Source organism: Motacilla alba, chromosome 2 (genome assembly GCF_015832195.1).
Source record: "Motacilla alba alba isolate MOTALB_02 chromosome 2, Motacilla_alba_V1.0_pri, whole genome shotgun sequence".
Taxonomy (NCBI): Eukaryota; Metazoa; Chordata; class Aves; order Passeriformes; family Motacillidae; genus Motacilla; species Motacilla alba.
The window spans coordinates 93,111,473-93,127,175 of NC_052017.1; the positions used below are offsets into that span (position 1 = coordinate 93,111,473).

Here is a 15,703-nt window from a genome sequence, read left to right on the forward strand (position 1 = left end):
TGTGAGTGGGGTGTTTGTTTGGAGTTTTTTTGGCAGCAAGAGATTCCTTTGCAGAATATGGTCTGGTGAAAACCATCCCAGGATGCTTGGCATCGTACCAGCAGAGTAAATGGCAGCTGTCTTCTTCTCCATTCATTTTTAGATGCAGCATCCATATTTTGGATTAATCTTGTGGCATCCTGCAGTTGATTTTTCAGTTGTGTGGAGGTTTTTTGTTGACACTTTTTTGGTCACAATTTTATTCTTTTTAAATGCTGTAACTGGGGGGAGGGGGGGAATATGAAAGAAAAGCTGAAACTTCACTTCTGTTGACATCCCTCTCGAATTTCTTTAAAAGCCAAAGTATTCCAGTGGCAAATGAAAACATCAGCTCTTTTCTTCCAAAGAGAGTGTTTTACCAAAATAGAAAAGATGATGTTCAAACATTTTTTTTAAATAATAAAAAAGCCCAATAAAAGTCAAATGTGTCTTTTTTGATCAGCAGCAAAAAGACAAAGACCAGCCCTTTAAGTCAGATGCTGTAAACTGACCTTTGGAGAAAAAGGAGAGGTTTGAGCGGTTTTCCACAAATGCTAATGGCCTAGAAAACATGTTTACCCAGGGCTGGGGGGAAGGCTGCTGTGCTGCTACCAGCTCAAAATGTCCGGAATGACACTTTCATTCACAGATGTCTTTCGTCTGTGCCTCAGAGGTCCGGGGTCAGAGCAGCACCGGCAGGCAGGTAGGCAGGGGCGAAAGGTTTGATCAGTCTGCGATGGCTCCGCTCGCTCTGCATTTGTCTCTGAGGTATTGCCGCCTGGGGGGGACAGTCGGGCTCTGGTCCTACTCACTTCCTATTATCCATGTGACTTGTCTCCGCCACGCTGGAGTCACTTTGATTTGCCTGATGTACTGCTTGACAAAGCTGGGTGATGGCTGAGAAGTGGATCCAGCTGCTCTGAAAAGCGCACACCTGACATGCCAGTCCTGGTGCGGGCACATCATGGGGAGCATTTTTTAATTCAATGTAATTTATGCATTCTTGCAGTCCTGTGTGTGCCTGGCCTGTCAGCCAGTGCCTAGATGAAGGCTGACAGTTGTCATCCAGGGCCTGAAGGTAGCCTCACATAATGACACATTAGACATACTAATGATGTTTTCTTCTGGCATAATGTTTTCTTCTCAACTTTCCTCTCTCCTCTCCCCCCCCACTCCCTCCTCCCCCCTTCCCTCCCTCTCTCCTGACTACAGGGATGCTCAGGACACAAACACGCCAAGGAGACTGTGTCTGCAGAGAATGTGGAAAATGCTTTACCCAACCCAGCCACCTCAGGACTCATCAGAGGTCCCACACAGGTATCTTTTCACACTCACTCTTGCTTTCTCCCTTTCCCACTTGCCTGCTTTCAGATTCAGCTAAAAAAATGGCAAGAATTACGTTTCATGTACCATGTTAACTTAAGTAATTCCAGTACCTAAATCTAATAGACATGTTTTTTATTTTTATGACTATTGCTCTTGTTCTCCAAATATTGCTTACCTGATCCTGCCTGAACTCCATAAAATTGCAATGCATTTAAGATAAGTCTGTTTGCAAATGTTTTATTTTAATTAGAGAGTAGGGTACTCAGAAATGAATATGCTAATGAATTCTGTTGCCACCAGCACAAATTGAAATCAAAGTACCCCTTTCAGCACAACATAAGGCTTTGTTTTGCCTCATCGTTGCTGTTGACAGGAACATTTTTGTGGGAAACGAGATTTTCCCTCAGAGTGGTCAGCCCTAAAATGGGAAATCCCTACCAGCCTTTTTTTAACTTGACACGGTCTGTGGTTGAGGCTGGAGGACGCTGAAGCCACCAGTGTCATGAGCCCTCCTGAGCATTGCATGAGACAGTGAGAGTAGCAGGTTCCTCCTCAAAAGTGTGAATGATGCATACATAAGCCAGTCTGATGCAAAATGACAGAAGCCAAATGGTAAGTAATGCAAGAAGTGGGTCCCTTTACACACACACTGATAATTAATGTTGTCAGTGATTGCTTTCTTCAGCGCTGAAGTCTGAATTAAAAAGGGCAGTGGCCCTAGGCTGCCATTAGCACACTCTCTTACAGTAAGTGTTACGGTAAATTGGTATTTTCCGGCCACAGGCTAGTAGCTGGTGTCTTTTTTTGAACGTGGTTAATCTGTAATGGTCTCAAATAAATGTACACACACTAACGAAGCTTGAATGTTCATCTGTTAACAAGCCCCCTTGTTCCCACAGTGGTGTTTGAGTCTAATGGACTCCGAGGTACTGAAGTTCACACCACCTCCGCAGATGCCCCAAAACAAGTATGTTTTACAATTAATTGGGTGTTTGGTTTTTAATGTGGTAGCTGGGAAAAAATTGCACAGGGATACTCATCACTAAAGCACTGACTGTTCTGTAACGTGTATAAATAATAACGGTATTGCTTAATTTTTAGCTCTTAAATTTTTAAAGCATTTTATCAGAATCTGTTATATAGAGAGTCAGTTAATTTTAAAGCAGGTAGTTAGTGTTTAAATAAACATGTTACTGGCTTACTTGGGGACTGGGTGGAATGGGTAACTCTATAATGTGCACTGACGTGTAGTAGTGAGATAGTACATAAAGAATTCCTGGAAATTTGCTTTTACAATTAACACGTTTTCTGCTGCAACAAGACAACTAATGTTTAGTCTGTATTTTTCTGAAGAGTATTTGCACCCTGATACCCAGTATCTGACTTTGAATAGCTCTCATCCACCAGTTTCCATGGACTCTGTTAGTGTGCTTTCCTGTTTCCTGTCTTAACAAACACTTCTCAGAGCTCTGAATTATACATGACAAAGCTGTTACATAGGAAATCATTAAACTGAATTTGTTTTGTGCATCTTACATCGTTGGAGAACAGTGTCATAGCCTGGACCTTCCCGTTCCATTTGCAGCTTGGCAGGTTTGTTTCAGAGCACACACTTCCATTGTGAAACTGCCTCCAGCATCACTCTCTATTCCTTTCATCCTCATTCTTAGTTTAATTTTCACTGTAGTAGCCACTGTCCTCTTCTCTCTTACTAAACTGTTGCAGACGTTTTTAGCCATGCTTAGAGAATGCATCTCCATGCTACCCCCAACATGATGAAGTTTAGGAACTGGTTTCTACTTGCTCAGTAAACATTCTCACTGGGCTCCACTGCACTGCCTGGTTCATATGCTGCACCCTTCATGAAGACTCTTGGCACCTTCTCTGTGCCCTTGCATCTTTCTGGCCCAAAGGCTGCATGGAGAACCCAACCTCTGTCACAGGAGTGTCTGAATTGACACCAAGATGGCATAGCACTTCAGTTGTTGTTGTGGGCAATGTTTGCTATGCATTTGTGGGACAGTAGCTGCAAAGTTACATTGCAGTGTCCCCCTTATGATGTTTATCTGATAAAATTTTGCAAGGACACATCTCTGAGTAACAGAGACACAGATACAGTCAATGTAACAGAGTGAAACACTGCAGCTCTGCCAGCTCGCTCAGCTAGTCTTTGGTTCTCATCAGTTTAGTAACATAGATATAGTAAACCTAAGCATCTTGTAAAATGCTCTTTGATCTTTTCATGCTCGTTGTTTTCTCTCCTCATGTGTAGTTGAGGTCACATTCTTAAGGCATCTTTCTCCTAGAAGAAAATATAAGGTCAAAGTTGGAAATACATTTCCAAAAAAATTCTAGAATGGCCATATGTATCCAAAAAGAAATGTGGCAGCTCAGACCATATCTGGACTCCCTTTGTAATTTGGGTTATATTACCTCACAATTAATTGACTCGTAATCTTTGTAAACTATTGTCATGCCAGAATTTATTGACTAACTTCTTCCACGGTGAAGGGAGCTTGCTCTCTCTATCTGCCAGTCTGCCTTCGAAGCATTTGATGAAATTACAGCATCTCTCAGTACAGCAGAGCACCGAGTAGGGGTTAGCTTCTTCAATGGCTTCATCTCGTGCCAGTCAGTGTTTCTTCCACAGAAGATGCGGTGTGATCACTCCTGCAGGAGATCGTTTCCTTTCTTTTGTCTTGTTTGCTCCTCAGTACCAACCTTTGTCTCAATTTGTCAGTGTCTGTGTCGGGGGGATTATTCAGCTGTCTGCTGTTTCGCTGGCTCTCGTCGCAGGCAGGCATTGTGCTGCCCCAGAAGACTCCACCTGCACAGTCCCTGGGCGTTACAGAGGGAATGCTCTCATTTCCACAGTCAGCTGTGGGGGCCTTTAGAAGCGCAGAAATGAGCTCTCAGTGAGAACGGCGCCTACAGCATTCCGTTAACATTACCATTTCCCACTTTAGACGTTGTCACTCCATGTCTTCATTTCGTTTCTTAATTGGGGACAGATCTATTCATGAGAGTTTAGGGTGTAAAGTCAGTTCAAGTTACAGAAGTGCCGTGCACACGCTCCGAGCAAGAAACAATAGTTACCTATATGGTAGTTTGAGAAGGGAAGAGGGGTTTTTTTTTGATGTCAAGTGGAAATGATTCACTTTACATAATGTTTCCACCTCACAGGTAAAATAGCTTCCCCTGAGTAGTCTGTTAAAGAGTAAAAATATTAACATTAGTATTTCCCAGTTCCGCCATTCCCTTCTCTAGTCAGCCAGATCATCTCTAAAGGTTTCCTTCAGGAAACAATGTTAGGTAGGGCTTTTAAAATCCCCCAGCATGGTAGCTTACAGCAGTGCTACATTGAACAGTTTCATCACAGAATAATTCTAATTCTGCATGTTAAAAATAGGTTCTACAGCCAGGCTTTTTCAAAAAAGAACCAGCTAAATCTATATTTAGGTGTCTAAATAAGAACCCTGTTTTAGGGTAGTGAACCACCAACAGGAGGTGCAGGTGTTCAGCATTTGTGAAAAGGAGGTTACCTATAGGAGTGTGTGAAAAAAAGATCAAACACACACAGTTTTGCTGCTGTTGGCACTGGGCTGTGTTTCATGCTTTGTTATCAGCACCAATGAAATATAAACGAAATGTAGGAAATAAGATGTTCATTCATAGCATTATTTATTGTGGTTTCTTATTTCTACCTGAATGCTCTTTAAAAAAAACCCCAATCAAATGACATTTTTACTTAAAATTAATTTCCCATGAACTTTGGAATATTTCCTACTTTTCTTTATCTAAAGGACAAAAAATGCTCATTACATACCCCAAGTCAATACAATCTGTGCTAAGTCACATAGATTCTCTTGAAAAGCTGCCATATTAAACATATTGAATATTCTGAATATTTTTATAAATGCTAAATATCCCAGTATATACATAATTAAACTTGCTTATCTACAATGAATATGTATCTTAATTTGGAATACTCTTAAGCAGCATCCAGAGACACGATTTAGCAGGCATGAATTCGGGGAGTACACTCCAATTGCTCATACATGGCAAGACAAAAGCTGGCTCCCCTTCAGAAGGGGCCCTGCAACCACGTGTGCGTGTGTGTGTCTCAAAGCAAGGCTCTCCTAAAGCGTGGGGTCATTTCAGAGGCACTGCCTGATGCTGCAGCCAGAAGCCCAATTCCCAGAGGTACAGGAGTCAGTCTGGAGCCTGCTTTTTCACCGTGGTGACAGCAGTGGTGGCAGGTTCTAAAATGCGTACGGCGTGTGGTTTTGACTCCTGCGTTTTTAAAGCCTCATAAAAACCTTGTCTGCTTTAGGAATATAGTTTATGCTCTTACCAGTGTCAATCAATACTCTCTAAAATTTTTAAGGGACAAGAAATCAGGTTTTCAAAAGGCATGATTTCCTGGTTGGCAATGAGGGAGAGCTCTCTCTAATTGAGTGTATATGTACGTGAACCATATTTGCAGCACTGGAGGCAGAGACACCAAGTTCTCCATCTTCTGTGTGAGTGAAACAAGGAAAATCCCCAAAACTCCAACCTTTGTGCTCTCCAGAAGAACAGTCTTTTATTTACAGAAAATCAATTATGAGCTGCAGCTCAGGGAAAAAACCCAAACTGGTTTTGGGTATCTTGAATTCTCTGGCTGAAGCTTTCCCCATGCCAGAAGGCCGTGATTGGCCTTTTTTGTGAAACAGCTCTGGACATCACAGTTTTTGGGCCTCATTCACTGAAAAGACAGGTGTGCAGTACGTCCTGTACCTACTGTGTGACAAGGATACTGTGCGACAAGGATACTGTGTGACCCTTCATTAAGGAGTCCATAAACCTTTATTTTCTCCACTATAAGTATTTAAAAATATTTCTTGCAGCATTCAGTACTTCACATCACATAAATGTGAATAGCCCGAGCTTGGGGGATAGAAAGATTGGAAAGAGCCATCAAGAGAACACTATATACGTGTCTATATGTGTGTTGTAAAGGAGCTTGGGGGAGAAGCTGGGGACATCTGTTACCTGTAATGTTTTTATAGTCCAGCAACACTATGGCTCTGCTTGTCCTAAAGCAACTTTACAGAGAAACGGAGGAGGCAAAAAAACATAACCCAGATTAAAAAGTTATTTAAACTATTGGTTTCTCAGTTTGGCTGGTTTGGGTTTTCTTGCACTCAAAATTCTAGTACTGTCTCTTAGGAGTCCTATTTATGACATTTGTTCATATGAAATGTCTTGCCCCAGTTCCTTGCAGAGTTTCTTCCAAAGATCATGATTAATAGTTCAGTCCTCATTATTGCAAATGTTATTTTTAAATAGTTATTCTGAGAACAAGAATTCCATTAATCAAAATAATAGATAATGAACAAATAAATGGCAACCTAATTTGTCTCGTTCATACATATGGAGATTATAATGCAAACAATCAAGGAACCATGGAGGCTGCTGTACTGGCATCTGAGTAATATGCATGTGCTGTACGTCTGTTACTTTATGAGCATTAGAGACAGCATTTGGAGCTGTAGTTCTTGTTCCAACACTTGTCCCTTGCTAGCAAACTGCAGTGGCATCTGTACTCCTTGCAGTTTACTTCAATGTCATGCAGTGATCTGTCTCCAGCATATTAACTTGCGCACAAACTGGGTTTTTCCTGTTAACTGGGGAAAAGCCCTGGAAGTTGCTGTGAGAGCAGCTTTTGGCATGGAAGCTGTAGGTTTCGTGTAAAGATCTGCTGCTTTTCACTGAAAGTGAAGAAAGCCTAGTTTTTAAAACAGAAAAAAATTTAATTTCAGGAAGAATTCAATCCAGCTCTGTATCAGCTGGTTCAAAATGTGACCATACCTTGGGATGGTGTAAGTACAGGCAGGTGAGCCCCTGGGTGGGTTTTGGCACCCGTGAAGCTCAGGTTCTGTTCGCCAGTGAAATGGGGAGCACAGCTGTGCCTGAGAGGGGCCCAGCCACACAGCATCTTGAGCCCCTCTGCGCTGTCCTTGCAGGTGTGGGGAGGAAGGATTGTCCTTCTCCTGGATCCCTTGAGCTGTGTGGTCCATGACATGCAGGGTGCGCCTTCACCGCCTCGGAGGCCATCCATGCCAGAAGAGGGCCCCCTAATTACACCCCTTTTTTCAGTTTCTGCCCAGGGAAAGTGGGGCAAGGGGCCTGCCATCCCCTCTCTTCCCTTCCTTCCCTCCTCCCCAGCCCCGTGGAGCTGTGCCGCGCTCCCCCGTGTACGTGGAGCCGGTTCGACACGACGCGTTCCGGTGATGGATGCCTCCTGCTGGAATTGTGGCTGTGTCTCTCAGGCATGATGCAGCCGTGCAAAAATGTAAAGCATCTTTCTTAGTTTACTGCGGGAAATTCAGCATCCAACTAAGGAAGTTTTATCACATCTCTCATTCAGTTACTGTTTCCTACATTTCAAATATACTGCAGTCTGTACAGCAGCTTTTTCTTTCTTTAATTTTGTTGCAAATCTTTCCGACTTAAAACCAAACTTTGACTGGTAAATGTCATGAATCTCGGGCCAGGTTTAATTAGGAATTTTCTAAATCTATTAACAAAAGAGATGCACTTAATACATTATGTCAACCAGAGCTGGGCTTTCTTTAGCTATTTCGAGGGCTGCCATAGGCACAGCTTGAAACTTGCTTGGATTTTACATGGGTGCTGTATTTTATGTTGCATTAATTTAAAATGGTCTGTTTCACTTCATCAAGACTTTAGCTTAAGGATAATGCATTTATGTAAGATTAATCTTGCCATGTTGTTTTAGGATCAGGATTGTAAACTGCATTGTTCCGACAGTGATGCTCTAAATGTCATTTTAAAGCTTTTCTTGGGAGCTGCAGGCTCCCACTTATTCATGATGTTGTCTTTAATTTCACTTGATTTTAGAATATCCCTGCTACTTTTTTTTCAAAGTGGTAATTATTCATGAAAATTGTCTAAGAAAATAAAAGGAAGATGACAAGGGGGGAAAAAAGCCGCCTTAGCATTTGACAGACCTGCACAAGAATTCAGTTTTTCTTCATTTAGCTGCCTCTGTGACCTCAAACTTCAGCCTTTTTAAAACACTGATCCAGTTGTGAATCCCTTTTGGCTAGCACATAATTTCCACTTTTTGGAGGCCTCTTCTTTCCCTTCTTGTTCTCAGCCTTCTCTGAGCTGCTCCGCCAGATCCTGTTACTTCTTGTTCTGGTCCATCTTTATATGGGACTATATATGGGCCTGACACGTTTTGCTCTTGGTGGAGATGCTTAAAAAAAAAACCCTGAAGTGTTCTCACGTGGTGGGTCAAGATGAATGTACATGATGCTAATAAAGGGTAACGAATGCCGGCAGAACGTGCTGGAGGGTCATGCCTGGGAGCAGGGGTGAGAATGAGCTTTTCCCCGTGTTGTCCTTCTTGCAGGGGAGAGACCACGGCAGCGCAGAGGTCACCCACATGCTGCATCTCCGGAAGGGAACCTAGATCCCGGGCGGAGGAGCCCCGGCAGCCCCCACGCTCCAGAGCATCCCCCTGCCCGCCGCGGCCGCACCCGGAGCTGCTGCGCGAGGCTGGGAGCAGCGCTCTGCCAGGAGGGGGGTGTTAATCATCTGAAAACAAATGAAGATGCTACGCAAGATATATATAAATTGACGTGCTAATCAGTCCCATGGTTCCTTATTTCCTTTATAATAAACAGTGGAGTTGGCAAGCACTGTGGCGGCACAAGGCATCTATATTAATCAAGAGAAGTTTGAGACACTGGAAAAATTAAACTTTATGTGATTTGGACAGCATGAAGAAGTTAAGCACTGTAACAAAAACCTCCCTGATGCTCACAATGACTATTTGATACATTTGAAAAACAGCAGTGGATTCGAGGGCTGGAGAAGTATTAATTAATGAAACTGCCACTGCCTGTCATGCTGAAAAGCAAATTAAAAAAACAAAACAAACAACAGTGAGAGGAAGAATGGGGGGGTGCAGGGAAAAGGTGGCATTCGGTGCTGAGAAAGCAATGCTTGATGAAGGATTAAAGGGACTAAGGAGAAAGACCGTCATTCTGCAATGGTTTGTTTCATTACAGTTTGGGGACCACTTGCATTTCTAGTGCTCTTGCTCTTGACTGCGCACCATTAATAGTATGTGAATATGGAAATTGAAACACTTCCCGAGAAAAGCTTCTATTCTGCTTTGGAAAAGAAAAGCTAGTTGAACACTAAGAGAAAAAAAAAAAACAGGCTTCTGTGTTTTACTCTCAGGACCTTTTTTTTTGTAACAGGGCTACTTTCTTCAACCTGGTCACAAAGGAAGTCTTCACTTAATGAAAAATGAAAAGGAGAAAATACAACATTCAGCTGTCTAACACCGCTGATCTGTCTGTTTGGAAGAGAAAAGGTGTCACTGAATGGATTCAGGCAGCCCTGGGGCCATAAGGTGCTCTCTGCTCCTGCTTTTGGTTCAGCAGACCAGCTGCTGCTCCTCCTTGGGCCCACTGATGTTCTGGAAAGACGAGGAACTTCTTTTGTGGTGGCAGGTTAATGTTCATATAAATGTGTCATGTCTTGTACTTGGTGATCACTGGTGGTGTTAGGAAAAAAAGAAAAAGAAAAAAAAAAGCTTTATATACCTCTTCTACAGTAACTCTTTAACTGCAAGTTTTCAAGGTGGGGTTGTGGCACATAACAGGTTGTTAAACCATGCAGTGTAAGCAATTAAAAATGTATTCCACAGATATAAATATTTTCTTTTCTTATTGCTGTGACACTATGTGTGATGGTAATATTTCTGAAAGTTTCAGATTTTGCACATATAATTTTATGCATTATCAAAAGTTACTGCTGCCTTGAAAGAAAATGTTCTGTGAAAATTTTTGCAAAAGCTTTACTAGTTTGTTTGTTTTTTTTAAATTGTAACATTTTGTAAAGGCAGGAAATGGAGTTAAAAAAACAACTAGCATGCTAAATATATTTTTCAAGAAAGCAATAATTTTACATGTACAGAAATGATGCTAACCTTTAATACAGGTGAGACCACAGTTTACTTAATACAGTAATGGAATAGTGCTGTTTTTGTAGAAATGGGCTTCTGACAAAAGGTTTGTTAAAAAAAAAAAAAAGGCAGAAAAAAACCTTAAAACATAATCTTTCCGTTCTAACAGTTCTGTTCTAACAGGTGGGCGGGGGGGTTACTTTTTAAAAAAAATCTAGTCAGTAATTTGGGCTGGATACTACTTGTTACTTGTTTTGACTTACTTGACAGGTTTTGTTACTTTGCAACACTTGCAACAATGCAAATTAACTTTCTTACTTATTTTTTTTAAACTAGATTTTCCTTATGCTATTACACGAGATGCAAACCAGAATTCTCTGTAAGTCTCGGTGTAGTTAGGAATGTCTGTGCAAGTACTTAAAAGTGATTGTAATTAACTGTTCTGTGAAGTTATTTTGAGGGAGGTCGCATAGACACATTCCATTGTACACCAAAAAAAAAAAAAAGAAAAGAAAAGAAAGAAAAAATTAAATATTTTGCTGTGTTGCTTAATGATTATCGTTTTGGGTTTGCACTAGCTTTCTCTTTGTTTTTGATTTTTTTTAAATTTCTTTTTTTCTTTTGTTTTGTTGCTTTTCTGAGTTATATTTTCCATGGGAGAAAGTAATGGTGACAGTTCAGGAATGCAGAAAAGCTAGTTGCTGAACCTGTTTGTTTGTGGTTTAGTTATTAAAAACTCTTCTATACCCAAAATGGCACAAAAGTGTAGTGTACATTTGTAAATTCTCTCCTTTTTTTTAACTGTATTTTTTGGCAAGCTGAACTAGAAAATCTGAGTTAATATTTAGAGCCAAAATCTTCTTTCTGGAATTTTCTTCCCAATTCTTGCCAGAGAAGCTAGTGCTGTCACTGCCATTGCCAGGGTACTAATCAGCAAAGTTTACAATCATAATTTAGCTTCATGAAGAACAACAGTAGGGGAAATCAGTTTAAATAATTATATGCTGTGTATAGCACAGAAGTGAGATTCTCACTTAATTGAACAAGAAATAAGAGTGAGTGGGGGAAAACCAACCTTAAGGACCATCTGTTTTTGAAAGTGAATCCCACGATTTCTGGGTTTTTTCTTTATCATTGTATTGTATTGATTTGTTATTTTAGTTAGACCATAGTATTTAAAATGAGTTGTGTTCTTATTTATTTAGTCAAATGGGCTTTGATCAGCTCTTTTAAGCAACATGATAAGTTTTTTTGGCATGACACACTCCTGTAAAGCCCTTTTATGACTGTTACAGGGACTTTCTACTACCTCTACCAATCTACTGTTTCTTCTTCTTAACAGGTTTTTATGGTGTTGCAAGTCTAATGTAACTTAGACAATAAAGGGTTTGATTATCTACACTGCAGATTCTCAGTGTATCTGCCATCTCTCTCTCTCTATCTCCCTCTTTCTCTGGTTTGTGTGTGGTTTATTTTAGCTAAAGTTTAGGAGATCTCTTTTATTATGGCTGAAGTGAAAGACCTCCAGAGTATTTTTGTATCCTGAATGTTGTACACTGACCAAAAGTCCAACTTGGAGAAACTTTCTCCACAGGGTTAATCAGCTACATTGCCGCCATACTGCATTCTTGAAATTCCTTCTGTCAGAAATGTTGAGTATAAATGGCTGCATTCTACAACAAGTTAAGCCAGTTGTAAAGCCAAGACAGTTTTTAGGTTTGTATTTTAAAACCTCTTAAAAGTCCTTAGTGATAAACCTTAGCATAAATTGCTGCCTCTGTCCTATCAAAGACTGAGCTTTAATGAAAACAACTGAGTGTTATCCTTTAGAAAGCAGCATGTACTGGTAGGGGCAAAAAGTGGTTTGCTATTGACTGCAGGATGCAAATTTCTCACTAGGAGGATTTCCAGACACTGATATCCTGCAGGTTTCATGGTAATCCCTGTAAATGTGTTGCTTTGGGAAACTTTGTGGTGTTGTTTATCCTACTGGAGCCATAACAGCGTGTGTGATACTTGGAGCCATCTTACAAAATCCTAGTGGGAGTGCATCCCTCCTCTTCACTCCTTCTCACGCCTAAAGAGTTTCTGACCAGGCCTGTGCTTGGTTTTGTTCTTCCTTGCCGTATTCTCATGCTGGGCTACCTCAAGTGTATCTCAGCAGCTCCACCAGGAGTGCTGGAATTCATTGACATAGGTGGGGATTTGTCTTTGAAAAACCAATCTGTCACAAGGCCTGGAACAAAGCTAGAGGTAACTTCTTCATACTTGAAATATGTTGGATTGCTGGGGCAAAGGCTGCATTTTATGACAAGTCAAATTTACCAGCCTCCGTGCAAGCCACTATTTTTAAGCCAGCACTTCTGTGCAAAGCACCAAATTGCAGAGTCTTCTCCACCTGTGCTCTCTCCTTTCTCTTCTGCTGTGCTTGAGGATCCCACACTTCAGGGCAGTCCCGTGTTCAGAGACAGAGCACGCGTGGATTCACTGAGAGCTCGCAGGTAAGGAACACCAGCCCACTCCCACTGGAGTGTAACACAAATGAAATGGAATGTGTTGTGCATAGAAAAACTTCCACAATTTAATTACAAATTATGAAATCATTGTTTCTGGAGCAGCAAGTGGTGTAAAGCAGTTGAAGGTAATTGAAAACATAATCCCATAGAAAACAGCTAATAGGGGACCCTGGGAATGCTGGCATTTTCAAGAGGGACTTGTACCCATGTGATGACATCATTAGCTATCTCCAAGTATAGAGTAGCTGTTACAATGATACTTTTGCTTGTTTGTTTTTTTTTTTTTCCCCATGCATTTATTAATACTGCATTTGGGAGGAAGAAAACCATAACCACCCCAAAACACTAGGAAAAAATGCCCTTTTGTTTGAGGCTGCTAGTCACAGAGTAAATACAGGGAAAAACTAAATCCATATATGTTGGGTATAAGCAAGTGTTTCCAAACTGACCACCAGCTACTGGTCAAAGTAAGGGATGCTTTTGCTAGTGAGAGAGGAAGGAGTATGCTGTGAGTAGGAAGCAGGCACAGACCAGGGGTTTGTTTGGTTCCCAGCTCTGTGGGTTTGAATACTGCAGTGGATGTTGTTCACAAGGCCATAAGAAAAGGAAGAAAACCCATGAAAGATCATAAAGGGCTAAGTTTTGACCATCTGAAATTGAAGTAGATGGAAAGCAGTTTCTGAGGAAGGCCGAAGCTGAGAACAGGACCAAGGAGAGGACAGAAGTGGAGCAAGAAGTTCAGAGGGGAATCACCATTGAGTGAAAATATTGCCAAAAAGGGCAAAGTCAACAATTTGAGAGATGAAAAGAATTTGGAGATGGAGCAGAAACTCTGAAACCTAACCAGAAGAGCTGTGTGCCTATTGCAGAGGGCTTCTGTTGAAATGAAAGAGAGGAGGAGTGTGCAGACAGCTTCTGGGAAGATGGATTGGAAACTTCTGAAAATAAGCATATAATTTAATCTCAGTGAATCATCTTATTCTGCAAAAATGTTCTTAGGCTGAATGATGTTCTGACAGAAAATAAGGGAATCCTTTTTTTGATCTCTGCTTTCTTGACTGATGAGTGAATCAGAGGTAGAAGTTGAGGGGGGACTGAAGAGTCTCTCCAATACCTCAGGCATTCTTAGAAGCATATTGCTCTTCTAGAGAAACAAGTAGACTGATTAGCCCTAAGCAGGAAGGGGGAAAAAAAAGACAGGCAAGAAGGCTCAGTGTTTTAAACAGATGCTGAACTGGAGCAATCCTTTGAGGATGCTAGAGGGTACATTCAGATAGCATTCTGTAATACAGAATGTTTTAAGATGCCTTGTAGTATGTTGGATAAAAGAGCTGGAGATGCTTAAAGCTGTTAAGAAAAAATGTCCAATACTAAAATGGCTTCAGACACTTGGCTCTTTCCTTTGTGAAATCCTTTGTATCTCAAATTGAAGTTGTTCAGGTGAGATTGGTACAGATGGCTTGATTTGTTTGTTCCTGTGTCATCAGGTGAGTTACTTGTGAGGAATTTAGAAAATGTGAGTTGCCCATGTTCCCTTTCTGTAAGTGAAAAGCTGTGCATGTCATCTTTCATCATCGTCAACCCAAAATACCACAGGAACATCAGAAGGTTTTTCTAAGCAGAGAAAAATGATTTCTTTATCTTCTAAATATTCACTGTTATGATATGACATAAAAGGGACACTGACCCTCCGGTTCATCTTACTCCCAGAATTTAGCTTAATTTTCTGGGACAGGGCAGTGTTGTGCTTTGCCTGGGACAATTCACGAGCCAGTGGTGGTTTCTGAGGTGTACAAGTTATTAAAGCGTGCCGGAGCAGTGCTCCAATAAGCATGGTTTTTCCGTAAGGGACTTCCCTTAGTGAAGGTAGGTCACAAACCAAACCGTTTCTTGCTTTTACTATGAGTTTTGACAAGAGTCATGCTGCTGCTGCAGGGACACTGGGTCTGTTCTTCCCCACGGGAGCCAGCAGTGGGAGGTCACAGCAGTCACCTCACCCACAGAAGACCATGGACATAGAATGGTTACCAGTTTACTGGCTACTGCTTTCTCAAATTTTTCTTCCTTGTGTTCCTCTCCTCCTTCAGAGAACGTAGATGGGGCTGGTTGCTTGCACCTCACAGGAGATGACATCTCCAAAGCAGCGGTGGGGACAGGCAGCTGGGAAGAGTTTTCTGTTTACAAGAAGTCCACATCAGGAGTTTGCCTAGTCCTGTCCCCTCTGCTGGAGTTTCCTATCTTCTTGTCCTGACAAATGGCAAATCAGTTGCGTGTCCATGCTGACAACGTGCAAAAGCCTGCTATGGATATGGGAATGATTGGCTTTTCCCAAGATGATTTTTGATTTTTTTTTTTTTTTTGAATATTTACAAGAGTAGAGAGTGTCCTTGTTAGGGAGTGTTGGACTGCACTGTTAGAGGGACAGGAGGAAGCTTAGTCCAGGTGCAACATGAATCACGTTTTTTATCTCTAGGAATTGTAGGTCTAGTGGTAGGTTCTAGGGTCTCTTTACAAAGACAGATATTTGGAAATTTGCTAACAACAAGGTGGAATTATGTGGACATTTCCTCAGGTCCTCAGTCTCTGGTTGCTTACCATCCCTGTGCCTTGAAAGGGCAAGGCTGCCTGCTGCCACCTTCCCTGGGCTGGCACTCGGGTGGTGAAGGGGCCTGTGCTTGCTGTTTGCCCAGCAGTGACACATGGGCATGGCTCTTCTTGGGCTCCCTCCCCTGACCTGCTTGCTTCCCAGCTCACAGCCACAAATGGGGAAGCTCTGCTCTCTGCTCTGCTCTCTCACATCTCTGAGAACTGCAGGAACTTCCTGAGCTACGTTGATTGCAAGTGCTAGAATTAA

The 15,703-nt window shown here is 41.6% G+C and overlaps 1 protein-coding gene across 2 annotated transcripts in view; it reads left to right on the forward strand.

The window, feature by feature from the left end:
* The window catches only part of ZNF516 (zinc finger protein 516), a 102,052-nt gene extending 90,318 nt beyond the window's left edge, over positions 1–11,734 (forward strand). For both annotated transcript variants that reach the window (XM_038123638.1, XM_038123645.1), the window contains exons 4-6: positions 1,231–1,335; positions 2,244–2,311; positions 8,768–11,734. In XM_038123638.1, coding sequence (XP_037979566.1) covers positions 1,231–1,335; positions 2,244–2,311; positions 8,768–8,827 — 233 coding nt within the window. In that variant the 3' untranslated portion in view covers positions 8,828–11,734. The remainder of the gene's footprint in view (positions 1–1,230; positions 1,336–2,243; positions 2,312–8,767) is intronic.
* Positions 11,735–15,703: the final 3,969 nt, after the last annotated feature.